General features: G+C 52.8%; 1 protein-coding gene across 1 annotated transcript; it reads right to left on the reverse strand.

Moving 5' to 3' along the window:
- Positions 1-4,753: 4,753 nt before the first annotated feature.
- GRIFIN (galectin-related inter-fiber protein) lies at positions 4,754-7,251 on the reverse strand. Its single transcript, XM_054213075.1, has 4 exons — positions 7,240-7,251; positions 5,644-5,723; positions 5,389-5,551; positions 4,754-4,918 (listed from the first exon to the last, which is right to left on the reverse strand). The coding sequence occupies exons 1-4, from the start codon at positions 7,249-7,251 to the stop codon at positions 4,754-4,756; spliced, it is 420 nt and encodes a 139-aa protein (XP_054069050.1).
- Positions 7,252-18,776: the final 11,525 nt, after the last annotated feature.

Below are 18,776 nucleotides of genomic sequence, written 5' to 3' on the forward strand. Positions count from 1 at the left end.
GCTATGTTCATGTAGCTCGAAGGAATAACATGATAGATTGCATCCAGCTTTGGCGAGAGGGTCTTGAACAGACTGCAGAACTGGAGGGCCAGCAATTTTGGGCACCAGGCTAATTTCTGTCACCCTTTCCTTAGACAGCAGTGATGTACAATAACGTGGCTGCCAAATGAAATGATACCATCAGCTTCCAATTCTTCAACCTCTAGAGCAGATCCTTTCTTTCAGAAAACAATCCCTCTCCAGCCTGCATTTAATGTCTGCAGCTGGTACCTGCCACCACGCATGCAAGCTCAGGCTGAGCGGTGTGCTTTCCTGTCTGAGCTGGCTCCGGATGGAGATGGTGTGAGTTAAAATGGCTTTATAAAGCTCTCTTTAACTGCAATAAAAGAAACATCACTCTGCTTTCTAGCAGAGACTCCTTTCCAACTGCAATCTGGAGCCGCCTGGTGCCTCAGAGCTGCTTCTTCCCAGTCAGAACTGAGAGTTACTCCTTCTTTCCTCTTGTTTTTTTGTTGGTTATTTTTCTTTTCTTTTTTTTTTTTTCCCCTCGTACTCTTCAGAAAAAGGCTGAACATTTGCACTTTGCGTTCCTCAGTCCTGCCAACAAACAGCTGTGACTCCTGAGCATTTAAGGAGTTTGACAGCCTGTGCTGTTGAATAAGCAGTCTCTTATTTAAGGGCTCAGAGATGTAAGGAAGAAAGTCATTGCTGATTAGGTCTGCACTTCCTAGTGGCTATTTCTGTGGGAATGTGCTGGGAAAACTGAGGCCTTAGGGGACATGGGGAATTAGAGATGCCGTAGACATGGAGCCAGGATCGCCGAGCTTAGGTGCTTAGGACCAGTGGAGAGGAGAAGATCTTTGCTGTGGCCCAGCTCTTGTGCCCATCAGGAGATGCTCATGGGGGGCATTGAAACGGGAGGAGAAAGAGTCAGTTAAACAGTTAACAACTGCCCAAACCATGACATCCTGCCTTTCTTCACCAGAGCTGCCCTCTAGCTATGAGTAAGTAGCTAAACCTCCAGCATCAGAGGGTTTTTGGTGGGTTTTTTTGGATTTTTTTGGTTTTTTGTTGTTGTTTTAGGAGGTGGACATGTCAAAAAAAGCAGGCACGGAGTCAGAAAGTAGGTATGAGGAGGTGCAACCTGCATGACTTTCTCCTTTTTTTTGTGCTTTCCTAGGAGTCTTTCCCACTGCATTAGCAACAAAGCCCTTGCCCCTTTTCCACGCTGCCTCTCCTGTCTCCGGGCAGGACCCAGTGTCTGATATTCCACTGTCCCTTGCTGAGGCTGGCAGAGATGGTGTCACTCAGCCCGATGTCTCCAGGCTGCTGCTCTGTTGATGAGACGTGAGTGTCGCTGACGTGGGAGCTGTTTGCTCACCGGCCTGTGGGGAAATTGCCGGTGCTTGCTGCTGGGGTAGGCGACGATTGCCAGCAGTGTCGGCGGCACCGAGCAGCGTGCTCTGATCATGCATCGGCAGATGCTCCGCAGGAGATCTGCAGCGCTATGACACTGCCAGAGGGGACCGTGGTCCTGGGAGTCCTGGCACAGCTCAAGCACGAAGGATCACGAGCCTGTTTTTCCTCTTGTTGATCTGGGGACAAGCCAGAGCATTTCACTGCGCTCTGCAGATCTGAGGCAAATGAAGAGGATCGGTGGGAGAGGGAGAGTCCATGTGGGATGTCACCACCCTCTGCAAGCTTTGCCTGCTGAGGGACACCTCTCTCAGGTGTCCTTCTCCAGTCCACGTGAGCTTTAAGGGCAGCAGCTGCTGCTTTATAAGCAGATCCTGTCTAGGACAATCCCGATCCCATCCCACAGTAATTGCTCCCTCCGGAAGCGTTTCATCCTGGCTCCTGCGCTGCACTTGGCCACACCAAAAATGTTGGGCAGTGAAATGCTCCCAGAGCCGCACCCCCAGCTGCCTCTGCTCCTTCCCCTTCAAAAGGCCTCCAGCTTTCCCAAATATACCCCAGGCAGCAGCCTGTCTGCGCTAGTTCCCTCCCCAGTTTCAAACCCCAGGTCATGAATAGGAAAGCTGGTTTAAATTTGGAAGAAGGATTGGTTTGTTCCCTTTTGATCACCTCAGTACCAGCACGCAATGCCGCTGTGCAAGTCTGTGCCAACCCCTCTGAGCTCCTCAGAGTTTAATTGACCATCATAATTGTCAGGCTTCATTTTCCTGCAGAGTTTTTCCTGAAGGGGCAGATGAGGGTCGCAGACTTGGAGGGCATCTCTCGTTCCCTGTAAAACTGTGCAAAACAGCGATAAACAGCCAGCCCTGGAGTTTTCCTCCCGGAGATGCTCTGCAGCTCCCCAGACCCCTCTTGCTCTGCAGACCCCTTCACCCTTGGGAGTGTTTTGGCTGGAGGAGGCAGCAGATACAGTCCCGAAGCCAGCCAGCCGCGGTGCTGCGGATGTGTCAGGAGAGATTGGGCGCGCTCGGTGCAGATGGTAATGGAGTGAGATCAGCCGCTGGCAGAAGCTGAGGAGAGCGTGGTCAGGAGTCAGGGCATAATCTCTGCCACTGCCTGATTTTTTGTGGCATCTCTTTATTTATTTGTACTTGAAATATTTTTTGCCCTGGTTGTCCGTGGTCCTTTGTGCTCGCTTCTGGAGAACAATGAAACTGCGGTGTGTTTCTGCAGCGGTGGCTACAGATGGAGTCTGCGGCCATATAAGTACAAAGTATTACCCTTATAAATCATTTCAGCACTTTTCCTCCATGAAAAATGATCTGTCTCTATCAACTCCCAAAGAAGCACAAATAAAAAGAACAATTTCTTTCAAATGCAGTTCAGCATTATCAGATGTGTGACACGGAGTTCCTGGCAGGCCGGATTTTGTCTGTGTTTGTGCCTGTTTTACTGAAGGGACGGCCGTAAGAGTAAAGATTGCTGGACCCTTGAGTTACATCACGATGCTCAGAATTTGAGCCAACCCTCTCGTCCCATTGGTGATGGATTTATTCCAGGCCGGAGGAAGTTTCGCCATCTCCCACCTTCCTAACTTGCAGGTAAGACTGTGGCCATTTTTAAGCTGTATTTTCTGTTCTTTTTGGAGGGAGGAGGTACCGTTTGGGACCGTTTGGTGTTCCCATTGTGCCTTTTGCCACGAGAACAGGATGGTTTCCCATTAGTGTTCTTTATGGTCTGGAAAAACATTATAAACTTTTTAGCAGACTCATAAATGTCAACTCGGTGTCATCATGTGTTGTGCTTGGCTACACAGTCACCTCTTCCTCATAAGTCCTTCAAACTATAAAAAGGGGGAAGAGTTGGAAATGGCCAATTTCAGCATTGAGAAAAGGCTGGAGCAAAGCTGTGACCTTCAGAGATCTTCCCCAAAAGCAAGGATGGATCAGGGCTGACCAAGTGACTTTTCCTTGATGGGAAGGACTGGCAAGGCAGGATCATCTTTGCCTTTTGCATCAGGAATGTGGTCTGTCTTATGTCTGAGGAACAAAGGAGTGATTTGGGGGCAGCTGTAATTGCATTTTTGGAGTGAGTTTCTGTTCAGATTTAACACTGTGACATTATGCTTCTTATGACACGAGTAATTAAAACAAAGTAAAAATAACGTCTTTTAGCCTGCTGTGGCCCTGTCAAGGAGTCGGAGATGGGTTGCGCTCCAAGGAAGAGGGTGGAAAAGAGAAGAGGGTTCAAGGGACAAGGGCTGTTTTGAAGGGCAACTAAAAAGGAGGAGAAAAGAAAACAAGAAAGCAGAGCAAAGAGAAAAGCCAGAGGCTATCCACAGGAATAATGGCACTTTGTTCATTCCGAATTTATCGTAATTTCTAGACCCTGATGTACTCAGATCCTTTTTCTTTGCAGTCCAGCTGCATTTCTGGTGCATGATGAAGGGACTACATGATTTTATGTGTGTCTCTAAGCTTTTACCCTTTTCTGACCCACTACATCACTCTTAGGGTCTTGTCTTAGAAGCATGGAGTTGGCAGGACTCGGAGTGAGCAAACATCTCTCAAAGGGTGAAAGGAATCTCTGGAAATATCTTGCAAGTTGGATCTATCACCCTGCTCTACCTACAGGGGACCCTCATTTTGTGTTAGCCCTCAAAGCGAAACGGCAGTATTTTCCCAGTGCTGAGAACAAGCAACGCTCAGCATGTGTCCTCCTGCCCCATTGCCAGCCCTTGTTCCTACCCTGTGCCTGGAGATTTGCAGGGAATGAATAACTCACTTGATCTGCCCAGTGAGGGGCGTCTCAGCAGGGATTTCCTTGTTTGATTTTATTGGCAAATATGGTAGCATTTTTACCCAGCTCCCGGAAAGAAATGTCCCTTTCCACCCCTAACATCCACACCCATTACATCCTTCACCACATGGCCAGCTGAGGACTAGTGCTAACTCACACCCTACTCCTGGACAAACACCTGAATGTTTCTAGGGTAACATTCAGGTGTCCAGACTACTCGAGGCAGACCTGATCTATCAGACTGACCAACAGCAAAGACAATAAGACCTATAAATCCCATTGTGCAGAAGGGCAGAAGGTCTTCGATGATCTGGGCTATGTCTAGCATCGTGGCTGGGGTCTGCCTTAGTGCTGTGGCATGCAATGGGAGTGACCATCACTTCATCACACATTACTCACAGTAATGAGGGCACATGTCGAAGACACATCTCCCTGGCCAGTGATGGCATGTATTGGGTGGAGAAGAGGAGGAGATGGTCTCCAGATGGATCAGTATCTTAAAGGGGAACGGTCTGTGAGACTGTCCCAACTCTGGTCTTTAGTAAAGGCCTCGTCTTGTGATTTCCACTGAAGAAATAGCAATATCATTGAGAATCTGCAGCTTGGTGATGGATGAAAGCTGCTTCTGCCGATGCTTGTACTGCAAGATTTTGTTTTCATCGATGAAAATGTGGAAATAGTCCTGGTCAGAGTAGATTTCAACCTGAAAGAGAGACTGTGTTAGGTTTACCACGTGTCCCCACACCCTCAGTGGACCTTGCTGCCATCATGTCAGCGAGTGTGCAGATCTGGGCCCGTGGATCTACAACCCACTTCAAATCCTGCCAGAGGCGACACACGCTACTCACCCCCTCTTTGGGGAAAAGGAGGGAATTACTGAGTTCTTCGCTTTGTGGTAGTAGAAATTGGTGATAATGTAAAGCCTAAACTGAAAGCAAATGCAGCATCCAGGGATTATTGTTGAGGCTCTGTATGTCTGTGCCCGAGTTGGGTGTAAATCATCAGCAAATCAGGGTACAACAGAAATATTGATAGGAGACAGAGCCAGAGAGGAGATGTTACTGGGTAGGGTGCTGGTAGGAAAGGCAGGGCTAGATCCATGAGGAGAACTCCAGTATTGGTTGGGTCACTCCTGTCCCACCCGAGGAGACCCATGGGGTGACGCAGGGTTACCTGGAATGGCTCCTTTGCTTCGAAGGGGAAGGTGTTATTCACCTCTTCCTTCCCCCAGCGGTTGGCGAGGAAGGAATTGCAGACGATTCTGGAGCTGGAGAAGCGGGGGTTAAAGTGGAGAGCGATTTGGTCTCCAGGATCACAGAGCAAATTAATTTCAAACCTAAGACAGCGAGAGAGAGAGAAGTGATGGAGAGCTGTGGAGCGATGCTGCTGGCTCTCGCGAGCTGGGAGGGCTGCAGAGTGTGTCCTTACATGCTCGAACTGGAACTGGTCTCGCCCTTGACCACGACACTCCAACCGGGACACATCCCCTCTGGGTACAGGGCCTCGAACTGCCGGCGAGGAGGCGATGGTGAAGCATGGCAAGGTGAGAGAGATGCACAGCCCGGCTCGTTCCTTACACATCTGCATCTTTCTTACCCTCTCATCGTCTTGTCCTTTCTCCCCCCTTCCCACGCAGGCACACACTCTGCCCCTGCTTTTTTCTCGCCCCTAAATAATCTCAGGGGCTCTAAATTGATACGAAATGAAGTTGCTGCAACATCCAGTTGATGAGGTGGGATTTTCTTCCCTCCAAGGTCTTTTGTAATGAGCTGGGTGGGATCAGGGAGCAAAAATTGAAGAACCTGAGTGCCTTCATTGTTGGTAGGACAGAAGGATGCTCTGCTCCCTCTGCCCACCTGGGCAGTACAAAATCCAAAGCAGAAAACTGTGAGGCTTTGAAGCAGGATGTGAAAGACAAGGACTGATCATGGAATGGGTGTAAGGTGATATCCAGCCCATCCTCATCCAGCGTTACGTGGGTGACACTTCCCACAAGCTCCTGTCCAATCCCCCATTCCGCCCGCTCCCCCCGTCTCCAAGGTTAAACTTACATAAAACGAGCTGGAAAATGTTCCTTTTTGAATAATTCATAGTTTTGTTAAATAACTCATTTTAATAAGAAGTGCTTGCCATTTCACCCCACTTTTTTTTTAGCACTCTAATGATCTTGCATTTCTGAGCATCCCCCTCTCTCAAACCTGTTACTCACACTGGGAAAATGTCTCCAGCGTTGGCATCTCCACTGCCAGCTCCGTGCCTTGCTTTGCCTCCCCATAGCTCAGCACTTCCACTCCCCTGTTTCTTTCTCTGCCACGATTTCCCATTTCCAGTGCATCTTTGGGATACGCATGTTTTGGGGCAGGAGCTGAGGTACAATGATGGCCAACCTCATGTCCTTGTGCCAGGCTACTTTTATTGAGTAGCTTTGGGAACCCATGCATGGTTGTTCAAAGGCTCTGACCGCACCGGTGTGTCCCCCTGTGAAACACGGAGGGCTGATGGAGCTGACAATAGGGTTTCAAATAGTGAGTGGTGAGATGGCAGCACCCAGGTTAGCCTTGCCTTGACCCTTAGCTTGTCATTATTCCAACACCCCCAGCAAAAGACATGCCACGTACACAGGAAACAGCAATTCCCTCTTTGCTGTCGGCTGTCCCAGTGGAGACGGAGGGCAAAGCACAGATCTCCTCTGCTAACACATCGGTTGCATTTTGGTCTCAGCTTAAACCCTCCAAGCCAGAAGATCTGCCGTCAGGGCAGCGTGACCCCGGTCCAGCTCTGGTGTAACTGAAACAAAAAATCTGTCCTATGGCCTTGTCTCGAAAGCCACGGAGGTCTCAGCTTTGCAAGAGCCTGGATGGGATGGAAATAGAGGGGCAGCACCACAAGTAGCGTCCCCACGTCTTTTGGGATTTCTGCCTTTCCTGCCCTCGTCTGTGCTGCTTTCCTTTATCCACTGCCTGCCTCCGTACCGTCACCCATCAGACAGACCCAGCTGTGCCGGCTCTTGTCCCCAGCGCTTACCCGCAGTGCCATCCTGCTCGCCTGCTCTGCGCCGCAGACCCAGCCGGGCGCACGGGCAGAGGGCTCTATATAGGGGCCGTGGGCCAGGAGCCCATGTGCACGGGGATTAGTGGTGACAGCGGGCTGAGGTGTCCCTTTCAGAGTGGGCTTTCGGGCACGGCTGGGAGATGGGGAGCAGCAAATCCCGCTGCCTGCCCCGCAGGTCAGCCCGCTCATGCGTGCAGGGCTAATCCAGCCCCGCACAAAGGCAGTCCTGAGCTGGGACGTGACGGAGCTGGCGTGCGGCAGCGACGGGGCGGACGGACATCCAGGCTGTGATCTGGGGGGTGTTTAATGCATGAGGGAAGGATGGAGAGTCCCAAAGCTGGGGGAGGTACCAGGAGTCCCATCTGCCACAAGGTCCGGAGAGAAAGGAGGTGGCAAAGGAGAAATAGTGGCTCCTACAGGGGCTCAGCTTCACCCTGACTGACAGAGATTTCTTTTTCTCCCCGTTTTCTTTTTTGCTCACTCTTTGTGGGTCAGAGCCCTGAAACGAGCTGATGCCAGCTCTGTCACAGCCGCTTTTCCACCTCACGGTGCTCTGGGGCTGGCGGGTTTGGGATGCTGCTGTGCTGAGCTCAGCATGTCCCAGCCCCGCGTTTCCCCTCCCTGCTGGGGACAATACAGGGATTTGGGAGCAGGGTGAGGGAGCCTTTGTCCGATATTTCCTGTCATGCAAAGGCATCGAGAAATGAGCAGCAATGAAATGAATTTCAGTGGTGGGGGTTTTCACCGAATGGCTGGGGGAAGCTGGCCCAGGGAAGGGAGGGATGGTTGCGCATCTCCCCCCTCTTACCAGGGTAAACGCATTAAAACCAGATGCTGTCCCCATCCCTGCATGCACTGGAGGCTGTGATGTCCCCCGGCTGGTCCTACAGGAATCCGTGGCTTTCGCGGTTAAAACCTCCTCACTGTATGGGCCACAGTGCTGATGTTATTTAATGTGTTTATTTTATTTCCAGCAGATAAGCAGAATGAGAGCTACTATCCCAGGCTCTGGTGCCCTTGGCAGATGATTAAAAATGCAATCCAGCAGACATAGAAGCCAACAGCCTCTCTTGGGGCTGAAAAAGCCGAGTCCCAGGCTGGGATTTGCCCATTTGGACTCCTACAAAACCAAACTGTGTGAAGCTGAGCTCTGCCGCGGTCTCCTTGCTCAGCTCCCGGCTCTCCAGGCGCTGTGCTGGGGAACACTGGAGGAGAGCTCTGCTACAGATGGCAGCATCGGGGTGTGCAAGGGAGTCATGAGCCAGCAGCAGAAGTGCCGAGGTGGTGGTGGCAGGACCAGGGACATCCCACCCATCCCTCCTTGGGCTGCCGTAGGGTGCTGGCTGTTGGCATCTCCGATCTGCCCAGCTCTATGTCTCCCCTACTTATGGCCTGAACCCAAAGTTGTGGATTTACCCCCAGAATCATCCCTCCCTGCTTGTTTCTTCTGCCTGCCAGGCAAGGGACTGCGGGGACGAGGGGCTGCTTTTGAGATACCCACCACGGCAGTGGGCAAAACCAGACAGCGCTGCAGTCCTGCACGTAGGAAAGGAGTGATCTGCAAGCTAAATAATTGTGCCAAGTTATTCATAATTATGCTAATGAAATCAGTGGACTGAGGAAGGCTTGGGAACCGCAGGGCAGGTGGGGGTGCAGTGGGATGGCAGAGGACCTTGCCCGGCATGCCGTGGTGGGACACATACTGGCTCCTGTCTGTGCCCGGGGGCTGTGTCTCACCCGCGTGGTGCAGAAACCAGCGCGAGTCACAACCTCTAGAGATGTCTAGTAAAAGCAAGCGCTGGCCACAAATCTGTGTGCACAGAGCCTGTCCTGGCTCTGAGGATGTCCCGGCCACGCTGAGTCTCATTCCAGCTCCCACCGCAGCCTCTGCTGGTGCCACCACCAGCAACAGGCATGGAACTTGTTCCCCTGCTGCATCAGGCCAAGGGGTACTGGGAACCACGGGGCTGCCCTGGGGGAGAGCAAAAAAAGCCAGTGAAGGCAGGTTTGGAGAGATGGGAAAGCTCTCGGGGAACGAGGGGAAATTTAGATCGCTCCAGTTTTGGGGACAGCAGCTTCTGAGATGCCCAGCGCTTCCCAAAATTCAAGGCTTTGCTTCCTCTTGGCATTTCAGCAAAAGCAAGAAACGTTGCTGGGGAAAGATGCAAACACCTGTGTTTCACCAGTAAATGGTGCCCAAATACCGACTGCTTTTACAGGTGCACCTCTATTTGCCTTCTGCCTGTTGTACCTCTGCTCAGAAGGCATCGTAGCAGCTGTCTGCTTAGCAAGGAGAAAGGGACTGGAAATGTGTTTAAAATCTCAGATATTGGAGGCAGCACTGGGTGATTAGTTACTTAATGCCATAATTTCTCCCTCTCTTTGGTGATGGATGGAAAAAAAAAACCCCACACACCGGCTATGTGCCACTGGGATACAGAAAGGAGAGACACGGTCTGAGGTGGAGAGGGTCGAGCGTAGGAGAGGAGATGATAAACTCGTGGCTTGGTTAACTGCAGGGGATGCATTAGCAGATCTGCTTATGCATTTGCCAGCCATTTGGTCATACAACCACCAGAGTTTACACCTTTCCTTAAGCTGTTGTTATCCGTGTCCTGCTCTTGGTGGTTCTTCCCAAAGTCTTTTTCCTGCTGCTCACAGAGTGTCAGAAACACCCGGCGAGGAGCTCGGCACCGCGCTTCCCACGGGAGTTTTCGTGCAAGGCTCCCCGGCGCTACACCCGGTGCGCTTCTGGGCGTGCGATTATTTCCATTAGTCTCTAGAGGTCTCCAAACGCACAGCCTGGACTCGCAGGACCTGAACACAGCGCTCGCCTCTACACACCACACGTTGATTTTCTCCTTGTCGCGCTGCCCGGCTCTGCGCTTCACCCGCCGCGTGATGCTCCAGCTTCTGACCCCGGCTCGGGTTTTTCTGTGGGCTCTTGTAGGAAAGAAGCATCCGTCCCATGACCAACTCAGTCGAGCCCTGATGTGAATGGTGCCTTTGGATACTGCCCCAGGTGAGCCCTCCGCACACAGGTACCTGTTGTCCCTCATCTACCTTGTCCTGCCAGCCAGAAACATCAGCAGGCAGACCTGACTGTGCCCACGCCTGCGTTATATTGCTATATGTGGCCTCACGCATTATTGCACTGCCCTGTTTCCTATTACTATTCACCCATACATGTACTCGGTGTGCATAGCGTCCACTGAACCTCAGCAATATACACCTACTGGAGGCCTGTGAGCACAAATCAACCCACGTTCCTTAAATACGCCAGCGCAAACAAGCCAGCCCGGTGCTTCTAGTTCATAGCCACGTGTGGCCAGTGGACTCGCGTGTGCAAAGCTGCTTTAGTGCCCACTGGCTGGAGCGGGGTGGCTGTGGCCACGGGGGTGCAGCCAGAGCCGGGCTCCTCTTGGAATCACCCCTGGCTAACTCTCTTGGGTCTAGTCCAGGGGCCTCCAGACCTCCAACTTTATAGAATAATTTAAAATTAAGCTAAGAAATGACGTATTTTTAGTGGTGGGCTCTAACCGCCAGCCCGGCGGGGCACAGCAGTGATGCTGCAAATGGTGCCATTGCAAAGTCCCTTGTTTTTTCTTGCTTTGGACACCCCCGTCCAGCCACCAGCCCTTACCGTCTGGGGAGAGCACCAGGGCTCCCTCCTCCAGCCCAAGGACTTAGGCCTTTCCCTCCATCTCTGGAGCCAGACCGACTCACTGGCTTTCCTAAAACCCCATGCTCTTTGTTTTAGGACAATAGCTTTGCAGAAAAAAAACCCCATATCACGAAACAATAGCCTGGGTGGAAGCAAAGCCTCCCAGGCATTGCCCGCTGGCTGCGTGCTCCAGGCAGGCTCAGCTCCTTCTCAGGGGGTGAGTTTGGGTTACCCCAAATCCAGGTGGGTCTCCCGGCGCCTTCCACCCCCAGACCAAATCAGGGGCTGCAATTTCCCCAGCGCACGCCTCTGTGTGAGGCTTCTCCAGACTTGTTTATCTGCCGCTTGGTGGTATTTATACCTCCTCCGCAGCCTTTTCAGTCCCTCCAGGGAATTCCTAAAACTCCCCCGTGCAATCGGGAGTCAGCCCTCAGCTCCATCCGCGCCGCCTTGGGAATGTGTTACCCCGGGAAGGGTTTTATCATGGATTTGGCACATGCCTTCGCCAGCTCACCCCAATTCCCTTTCCCCCCAGACCTACGGCTCTGCATTAGCTCCTTGCTCCTGCCTGTTCTGCTTGGGACCTCCCTCCATCGTTCCTCTCTACACGCAGCATCCGGAGACCGGCCGTCTCAGTGCCATGCCAGGGCTGGGCGGTGCGAATGCTTCTCCAGAGCTCCAAATAGAAAAAAACTATTTATGTTTTATAAACTATTTAAACTCTTTATTTAAGTCAAAACAACCCTTTTGAGCTAAATCTCAGTGACACAGTCAATGGTATCTCTATATTTCTGCAGTCTCACCCTGCTGTGCTTTACAGGACCAGCCAGAAGAGGGCTGGAGACTCCAGGCAAATCCCTGAGACAAACGATAATCATAAGAAAAAATCACACATGGGTCTAACTCTAGAAGAGCCTGATGCAACACCCGCTGCTGCTGTGGGACGGGGGTCAGCTCTGCAGCCTGCTCCAGGAGGCTTCAGTCTCCCGCAAGACGCGCTGCGGATGGAGCCCCTGCAGCTGCCCGGCCTGAACGTCCCGACGCAGCTCCTGCGAGAGCAGGGAAAGGAAAACATCACACCCTGCAAGGTGGCAGGAGAAACAGGGAGAAGCTAACACCCCCCGGCACACGCTGCCCCCGCCCGGTGTTGACCGAGCTTCATGTGCCTCCTTGGAGTGCTAACGAGCTGCTGGGAACGGCCTCGGTGCTGGGGGCATTTATCAGATTTTCCATTCTTTGGCTGCTTGTTAGCATGTCCCATCATCTTTCCAGTTAGGGACTGGTGCTGGGGAAGGGGAGGGCACGTTCTCTGCACCAGCAGCCATCCGGGCAGCTGCCAGTATGAAATTCTGCTTTTATTCTTTTTGGGCGGTAAGTGAGAAAAGGAGCCCGGTTGGGTGCCAGGTGGTGCTGTGAAAAGTGAAGGACGGCGAGCAAAACCTCTGCCTCTCATCGCAATCTTTCCCCGTGCCGGCGAAAGGGGAAGGCGATCCCAACCCCACCGGCGCCGGGAACCGGCACAAGCGCAACTGAGGCCAAGCCCGGAGCCGCCGCCGTCCCCGGCACAGCTCCCGCTCGCCGCTCAGGACTTCCCTTTCATGCCGCTTTGAGGAGCAGGGATGAAAGGCAAGGCAGTGGAAACACAAAGCACGCCTGGTTTATTTTATTTATGACTGGCCTCCGCTTAAAAGGAAACCAGCTTTATCAGCTCCAGCACTGCCAGGGCAGATGAGTAAATGAGAGGGGAGGGTTTCGTTTATGATCTGGAGCTCGAGTTTGCTCTTATATGGGCATCGCCACCAGGCATTTCTTGCTGCCACCTTGCTGCTACTTGTGTTACCCGGGACGGCCAGGCTCTCGCTGGAAACCCAGCCAGGGTCCTCCAGAGGTGAAAGGCAGGAGGCGGAGAGAGCGGTTGAGCTCAGGTTGTATCTACTCCTACTTCCTTGGCTCGGGGCAGCTACACGTGCTGCAACACAAACATGGCTGCAGCCAGCACATCCCCGCCGGTCGGCACTCGTACCTGCTGCGTCGTCACCCAGCCAGGCTTTGTGAACCATGACTTTGTTGCTTGCTCAGTTCCCTGGGGAGAAGGCTACATCCAAGCAGGTCCCGTTGCCCTCGCCAGTGGCTCCAGCTGGAAAGCAGCGGTGGGTCTGGGGCACGGCTGGTGCTCGCCCATCGCTCCTGCTCAGCGCTGCGAGGTGCAGGCAGAAGGTAAACACACGACCTGGCACGGGCTGTTGTTTATTGCCCCGGGGTTCCGAGAGCCAATATTTGATCATCCGTACATAATTGCCCCCTTGTATATGCAGGGACCTGATTTATCCTGCTCCTCGGTGATACCTTCCAAGCTCCCCGGGGAGACATCTGTCTCCCTCTTCCCGGTGATTGATGGGGAAGGAGGAGAGCTGGCGCTGGGCCTCGCCGTGCTCCTCAGAGTCAGCGTGTGGGTGTACTGCGTGTCCTTCCATGGTGGTCTCTGGCTCAGAGCTAAAGCAATGACAGATCCTCAGGAGGACGGGGGGGATACGTGTGCGCTCTCCCTGCTCAGTTTTACCTTAAGTTCCTGGGGAATGGTGTCAGCATTGCCGAAGCCCCCTCCATCCCCCATCGCCTCACCTCTAACTCTTACTAATTCAGAAGTGTTTCCCAGCGGCTTCCCAGGCGAGGTTAGCCTCTGAGGGACAGGTTTCCTCGGTCTGAGCAGCTCTTATTCTGTGTTGAATGATTTACTGCCCCAAAACACAGGGCGGGGAGGAGGCACATCACGAGAGGGGCTGCAGCTTGGCAGCGTGCTCTGCTCCTGCACTGGGCTGCGCGCACAAGTAACAGCACGACCATCTCCTGCCGATGCTCTCCCCTGCAAGCCTCCTGCCAGCTCCTTGGCCGGGGAGACCGCATGGCAACAGGCCTGAGCATGGCACAGGCGGGCCACGCTCCGCATATCAAAGCCTGGATTCCTCCCCCCCGGGGACCAACGCGTGGGTTGGAGCCGCAGTCACGCGCCTGCAGGTGGGTTTGGAGAAGATGCGGAGGAGAGGGAAGCCTAGAGCTGAGAGGAAGGAGGGAGGCGACCTGTGAGGTTTGGGGGATGCTCTGGGGTTCAGGGAGCGGCCAGACACAGGTGCTTCCCATGTGCTGGAGCCCTGCTGGCTCTTGGCAGGTTTCATGAGGAGGGTTCAGGTCTGGGGACATCAGGATTTGTGTAGCCCTGTTTTTCTGTAAGTTTTTATTGAGATTTATTAATGTAAGGAGTCGTAGTCAGGTGCTGGCATCATACATACCTTCCCATGCCCATGTTTGATATCCCCATCAGCCCTGAAAATAGCTGTCCTACGGGCTGGGTCCTAGAGAAGGTCCGATTTGGGGTCAGATGACGACTGGCACCAAAGGAGGCAGAAAAAGCTCAAAAGAGGAGAAAATGATGAGACCATCAGTGTCACAAACCTTGTAGCCTCTTCCAGCTGGTGGCTCAGCCCAGCCCTGGGTGACCTTCCCCAGGCACACAGAACTGCAAATAATAATTACTCAGGAGGAAGATGCACCAAGTCCAGAGACAGCACAGCCCCTTCCCAGCAGGCAGCCAGCCCGGGAAGCTCTTCCCGGAGAGCCACCATCCATCCAGGGCAGCAAGACACGCCAGAGACAGCACTGCTTCTGACCAGGATGAGCAGTTTTGCCTCCAGGCGAATCGGCGGTGGGTAGCGCTGAGACACAATAGGATGGGCATCATGCTGGGCTCCTGGAGCTGCTGATGGAAGCATGAACTCCACCCCATGGAGATCTCCAGGGAGGCTAGAGGGGTTTTAGAACTACTTGTGGGGGAGGAACTCTGGGTTTGGTCAAGGAAAAGGATTTAGGAACTGAGGCTTGCAGCTCTGGGTTCCAGAGCATGTCCTTCCTCCATCTCTGAACTTTTCACCCACCCCTTGCACCACCACTGCTTTCTTCTTGTGGTCCTGTTGCACTGAAGCCACCAGGCTGTCATCTGCCCTGACGCATCAGTGGCGTAAAGGGACTCTGATGTTTGCAGAGGGCATGTAGGGTCCACTCCCCATCCCAGCCCCTGGGAGAAGGTGGGACAACACATGGGGAGGTGAGCGGTGGGAAGGGCATTTTCAGCCTGGCAGGGCCTGGCACGCATCCAAAGGGTACCAGTACCAGCAAGACCCCATACATATCTGCCTCAGGCCACCAAGCCAACAAACCCCGGAGCTTGGAGACTTGGTCCTGTCCATGTGGGCTCTGACCTTTCCTATGCAGGCCTGGTGGCCGAGGAGAAGCGCCGGGCATTGCAGCAACCTGCAAGAGGCAGCTGGGGAGGAGGATGCAGCTTTCTGCTATTTTGGAGAGCAGGGAGGAAGAGGAAGGGCTGCTGACAAAGATCGAAACTAGAAAAATGACAACGATGACAAAAAACCTCCTCCCATTTAGGGAACCAAATGTATTTGTTTCCTGATGTGATGAGGATAGCTCAAACTGAGAGACGCAAGTTCAAGTTACTAAACTGCAACTCCTCGTGTCCCAGGGCGAGGGTGGCTTGTTGGAAAGGACCAAACGCCCTACCAGATCCCTCAGTCCCTGACCTGCCCAGGGGCTGGGAGGTGCCTTTAACCCAATGCCTGTCTCCTCTGCCTGGCTCCCCTCCGTCCTCTTCCCCATCCACTGTACAGGGCTGGCTAACAGGAATGTGGGTGCACCTCTGAGCCCGGAACTGTACTGGGGGAAGCCAAGGAGGTGGTAGCCAATGGTACCATATTTTTTGGAGATTGTGGGGCACATGGAGGTGCTAAGGAATGAAGAATGGGAAGTGTAGCCTTCCCTATAGCCATGTTTGTTGCTGATTGTCCCACTGCCTGCTCCTCCAGAGCTGGAGGAGCAACGAGCCCAGCTCCCCCTCGGGAGCTCTGCTCCTCTCTGCCCCTTCCCGCAGTGAGACTCCCTGACCCCGCTCCAGGTCCTCATTTGCAGACAGCAAAATTGTTCTTCTTGAGACAAACAAAAAGACAGTCACTGCCCCAGGGAGCCTGTGGTCAAGGCGAGGAGATGCCACGTTATTTGGTTTCTTCTTTATTTTCATTTTGGTTTTTAGAGTTGCAGATGGGCTCCAGCCACAAAGTCTGGAGGCAGGTCCAGCTTCCAGTGACTCCTGACTTGGGTGGAGGCTGAACCCAGGCTGCTGATTCAGTCCCTCTCTATTTCTGGTGCTGGATTTATACATAATTTGATTCTATATAGTTGCGGATAGAACTGAGCAAAGCGTGAGAATTTCAGCAGGGAGGTGAAGGGATGCTTTAGAAATGAAGTATTTGTTAGCGCAAGATTTCAGCAAGAGGAAGGGATATAAACTGGCAGCAAGAGCACAGTGTGGGGGGACGCCACGTGCCCTGCGATGGGTTTAATCCACGAAAGGCTCATTCCAGACCCATCCGCACCTTGACTGCGATTTTCCTGCTCATGGAGCAGCTCTGGGAAGTGGGGCTGAAGTCCCATCTGCATCTCAGTACCAGCTCAGGAGAAGCCAAGGCACGGTTGGGATCTGAGGACAGAGCTGCCACTCCAGAATGTGCTGTATCCATCTTCTCCGCTCCTGCTGTGTCCGATGGCGGGTTTCCAGCCCCTGAGGGCTGGGGAGCAGGCACAGAGGGAGATGCCCGTCTGCCCCAGTCGGGGGCAAAGCTCCCACGGATGGGAAAGGAGAAGAGCTGCAGGGTTTCAGCCTCCACCTCCAAGAGCGATCTGGGGTAGTGCTGACCCGCCTCTGCACTTCATCAATCCTGTTTTGTACTTGATGTGGATCGTAGCCTGGGGAGAGGTTATCCAACCATGGCTCTGCTCCTCACATCCTCTGCTTCTCCTCCTCCCCTTTTAGATCTGGCTGCTGGGAGAAATTATCTTTTTTTCTGGAGCTTTCACCAAACTGCAAGGGGGTTTCCAAAACATCTGGAACAGCTCATGGAGCTGGAGTGGAGTGTAACACTGAGGGTGGAAATAGGGTCATGGAAACGGAGGCACCCTCTTGGATCAATGCTCAAGAACGGCACTTGGGAAGGGCTGAGTTCAAATCCTCGCCCTACTCGCAAAGGAAACGAGTTGGAAAAATCCCAGTGAGACCTTGTCCACACCACCACGTGCCTCTGGGTCCTGCTCCCCAGGGACCATGCCTGGAGGAGGTCCCACTAGCGCTCACCATTGCCCATTGCCTTAGCGTAGGGATGTGGCACTGCGCCGTGAAGGGCAGCGTGGGCGTTTTGGTCTCCCAGACTCAAAACCTGCTCTTATGTCCAGGCTGGGAGGAGGTCTAGAAAGAACCAGTATTTTGGAAAGGGCAACGAGGCCCCTCAGGTTATTTGGAGGCTGCCAGCTTGGCATCCATCACAGCTGAAATACTGAGATGGCTTTTAATGCAAAGCAACATGTAGTTAATTAAAGGAGGAGTGTAACTGATGCCAATCCCAGAAAACGATGAAAATAGATCTTGCTAACTTCTTCATTTCTACAGGGCTAGGATTTGGGCTGATAAAGATGATCTTGTCAATGCAACAGCCTTGGTTGTGTGGTTTGACTTGGCTTCTGGCCACGGTACAAATGGAGTGGAGTCTACTGCTTAGATAGATTGATAAACACTAATGATATAAAACCATCATGGCTCACCTGACGGGAGGGCAAACGGGGCTGGCTATGGGCTGGGAGACGCAGCTGCCCTGGGGAAGTGCGGTCGTGCAGCTGCCTTGTCAGTGGGGTTGCAAAGAAAGCAGTTCTTGAGCATCCCCAGTTTTACCTGTTTGGTGAAAAAAATAAAACCCTTCCGATGATAACATTTATAAATGGCCGTTAAAAAATAAGCCAGATCACTCAGCTTGGTGCAAGCCAAAACTGCCTCTTTTAGTACCACCACTTAAAGAGTCTAGGAACAAAAAAGGAAGGTGGTATTTATAGGATGGGAAAACCTCTCTGTCTTGGGAAGCAAAGCATGTGAAAGCCATGGCAGAATGATGGGTTTTAGCCTTATTTTAGTGGGACAGCCTCTAAAAATGTTTCTGCGGTCCTTCAGAGGTAATCCGGACGCCCAGGGTCCTCAGATTTGCGGTTGCAAAGTGCTGCAGTCGCTCTGACTCTGTCCCCGGTGCAACGCAGCAGCCGTGAGGGCAGCCACAGTCCTTGGATGCGGTGGGGCGAGGATGGAGGTTTTATTTGCTGTGGCGGTGGGGCGGGGGCAGGCAGAGCGGTGTCCCTGGCTCTGGTGTCCCCTTGCCAAGGAGGAGGGTGGCACATCGGGAGTGTCCAGGAAAAGAGCCCCAGAAGTGATTCAGGGACTGGAAATATTGCCTGGGCAGCCAGGGCGGGGAAGCCCAGTTTATTTACTGAGCGTTCTTTATTTTAACATCATGTATTGAAGAGTTTTGGCTTGATGGCTCATGGTAACCCTAAATGTCAGGGTTGAGATGGGAGAGGATTTCCCAGACCGATAAACAAAAGCAGGATAAGATCAAGCGGATGGCTACCAAGGGGCACAACTTTGGGCTGGAACAAACTTTCAATTAATCTGAAATATTTAAATGGAGGCCGGGACACTTTGTCCCCCTTCTTTAGTACAACCTTTAACTTCTTTAGAGAAATCTTTAACTTCTGCAGAGAGCATTTGGGAGGCAGGGTGAGGGACTCCTGCATGCCACGGCGGGTACCTCCACCTGCCAGCCCGCAGCAGGCTGGCAGGATTTAAACCCCACCGACGGCCCCAGGCTGTCCCATCCAGGAGAGAAAACAAGCTGTGAAAAAAGTAAACATGTCACTGAAGTATTTTCCCTTCAGATGGGTTGATCTTTCCGAGCTCAGAGAAAGG

Source organism: Rissa tridactyla, chromosome 8, assembly GCF_028500815.1.
Source record: "Rissa tridactyla isolate bRisTri1 chromosome 8, bRisTri1.patW.cur.20221130, whole genome shotgun sequence".
NCBI lineage: Eukaryota > Metazoa > Chordata > Aves > Charadriiformes > Laridae > Rissa > Rissa tridactyla.

Coding starts and splice junctions, on each gene's coding strand:
- GRIFIN (XM_054213075.1), bottom strand. Junction 5,552..5,643: donor ACCAGTTCCAGTTCGAGCAT/GTAAGGACACAC, acceptor TCGCTGTCTTAG/GTTTGAAATTAATTTGCTCT. Junction 4,919..5,388: donor AAGCAAAGGAGCCATTCCAG/GTAACCCTGCGT, acceptor TCTCTCTTTCAG/GTTGAAATCTACTCTGACCA.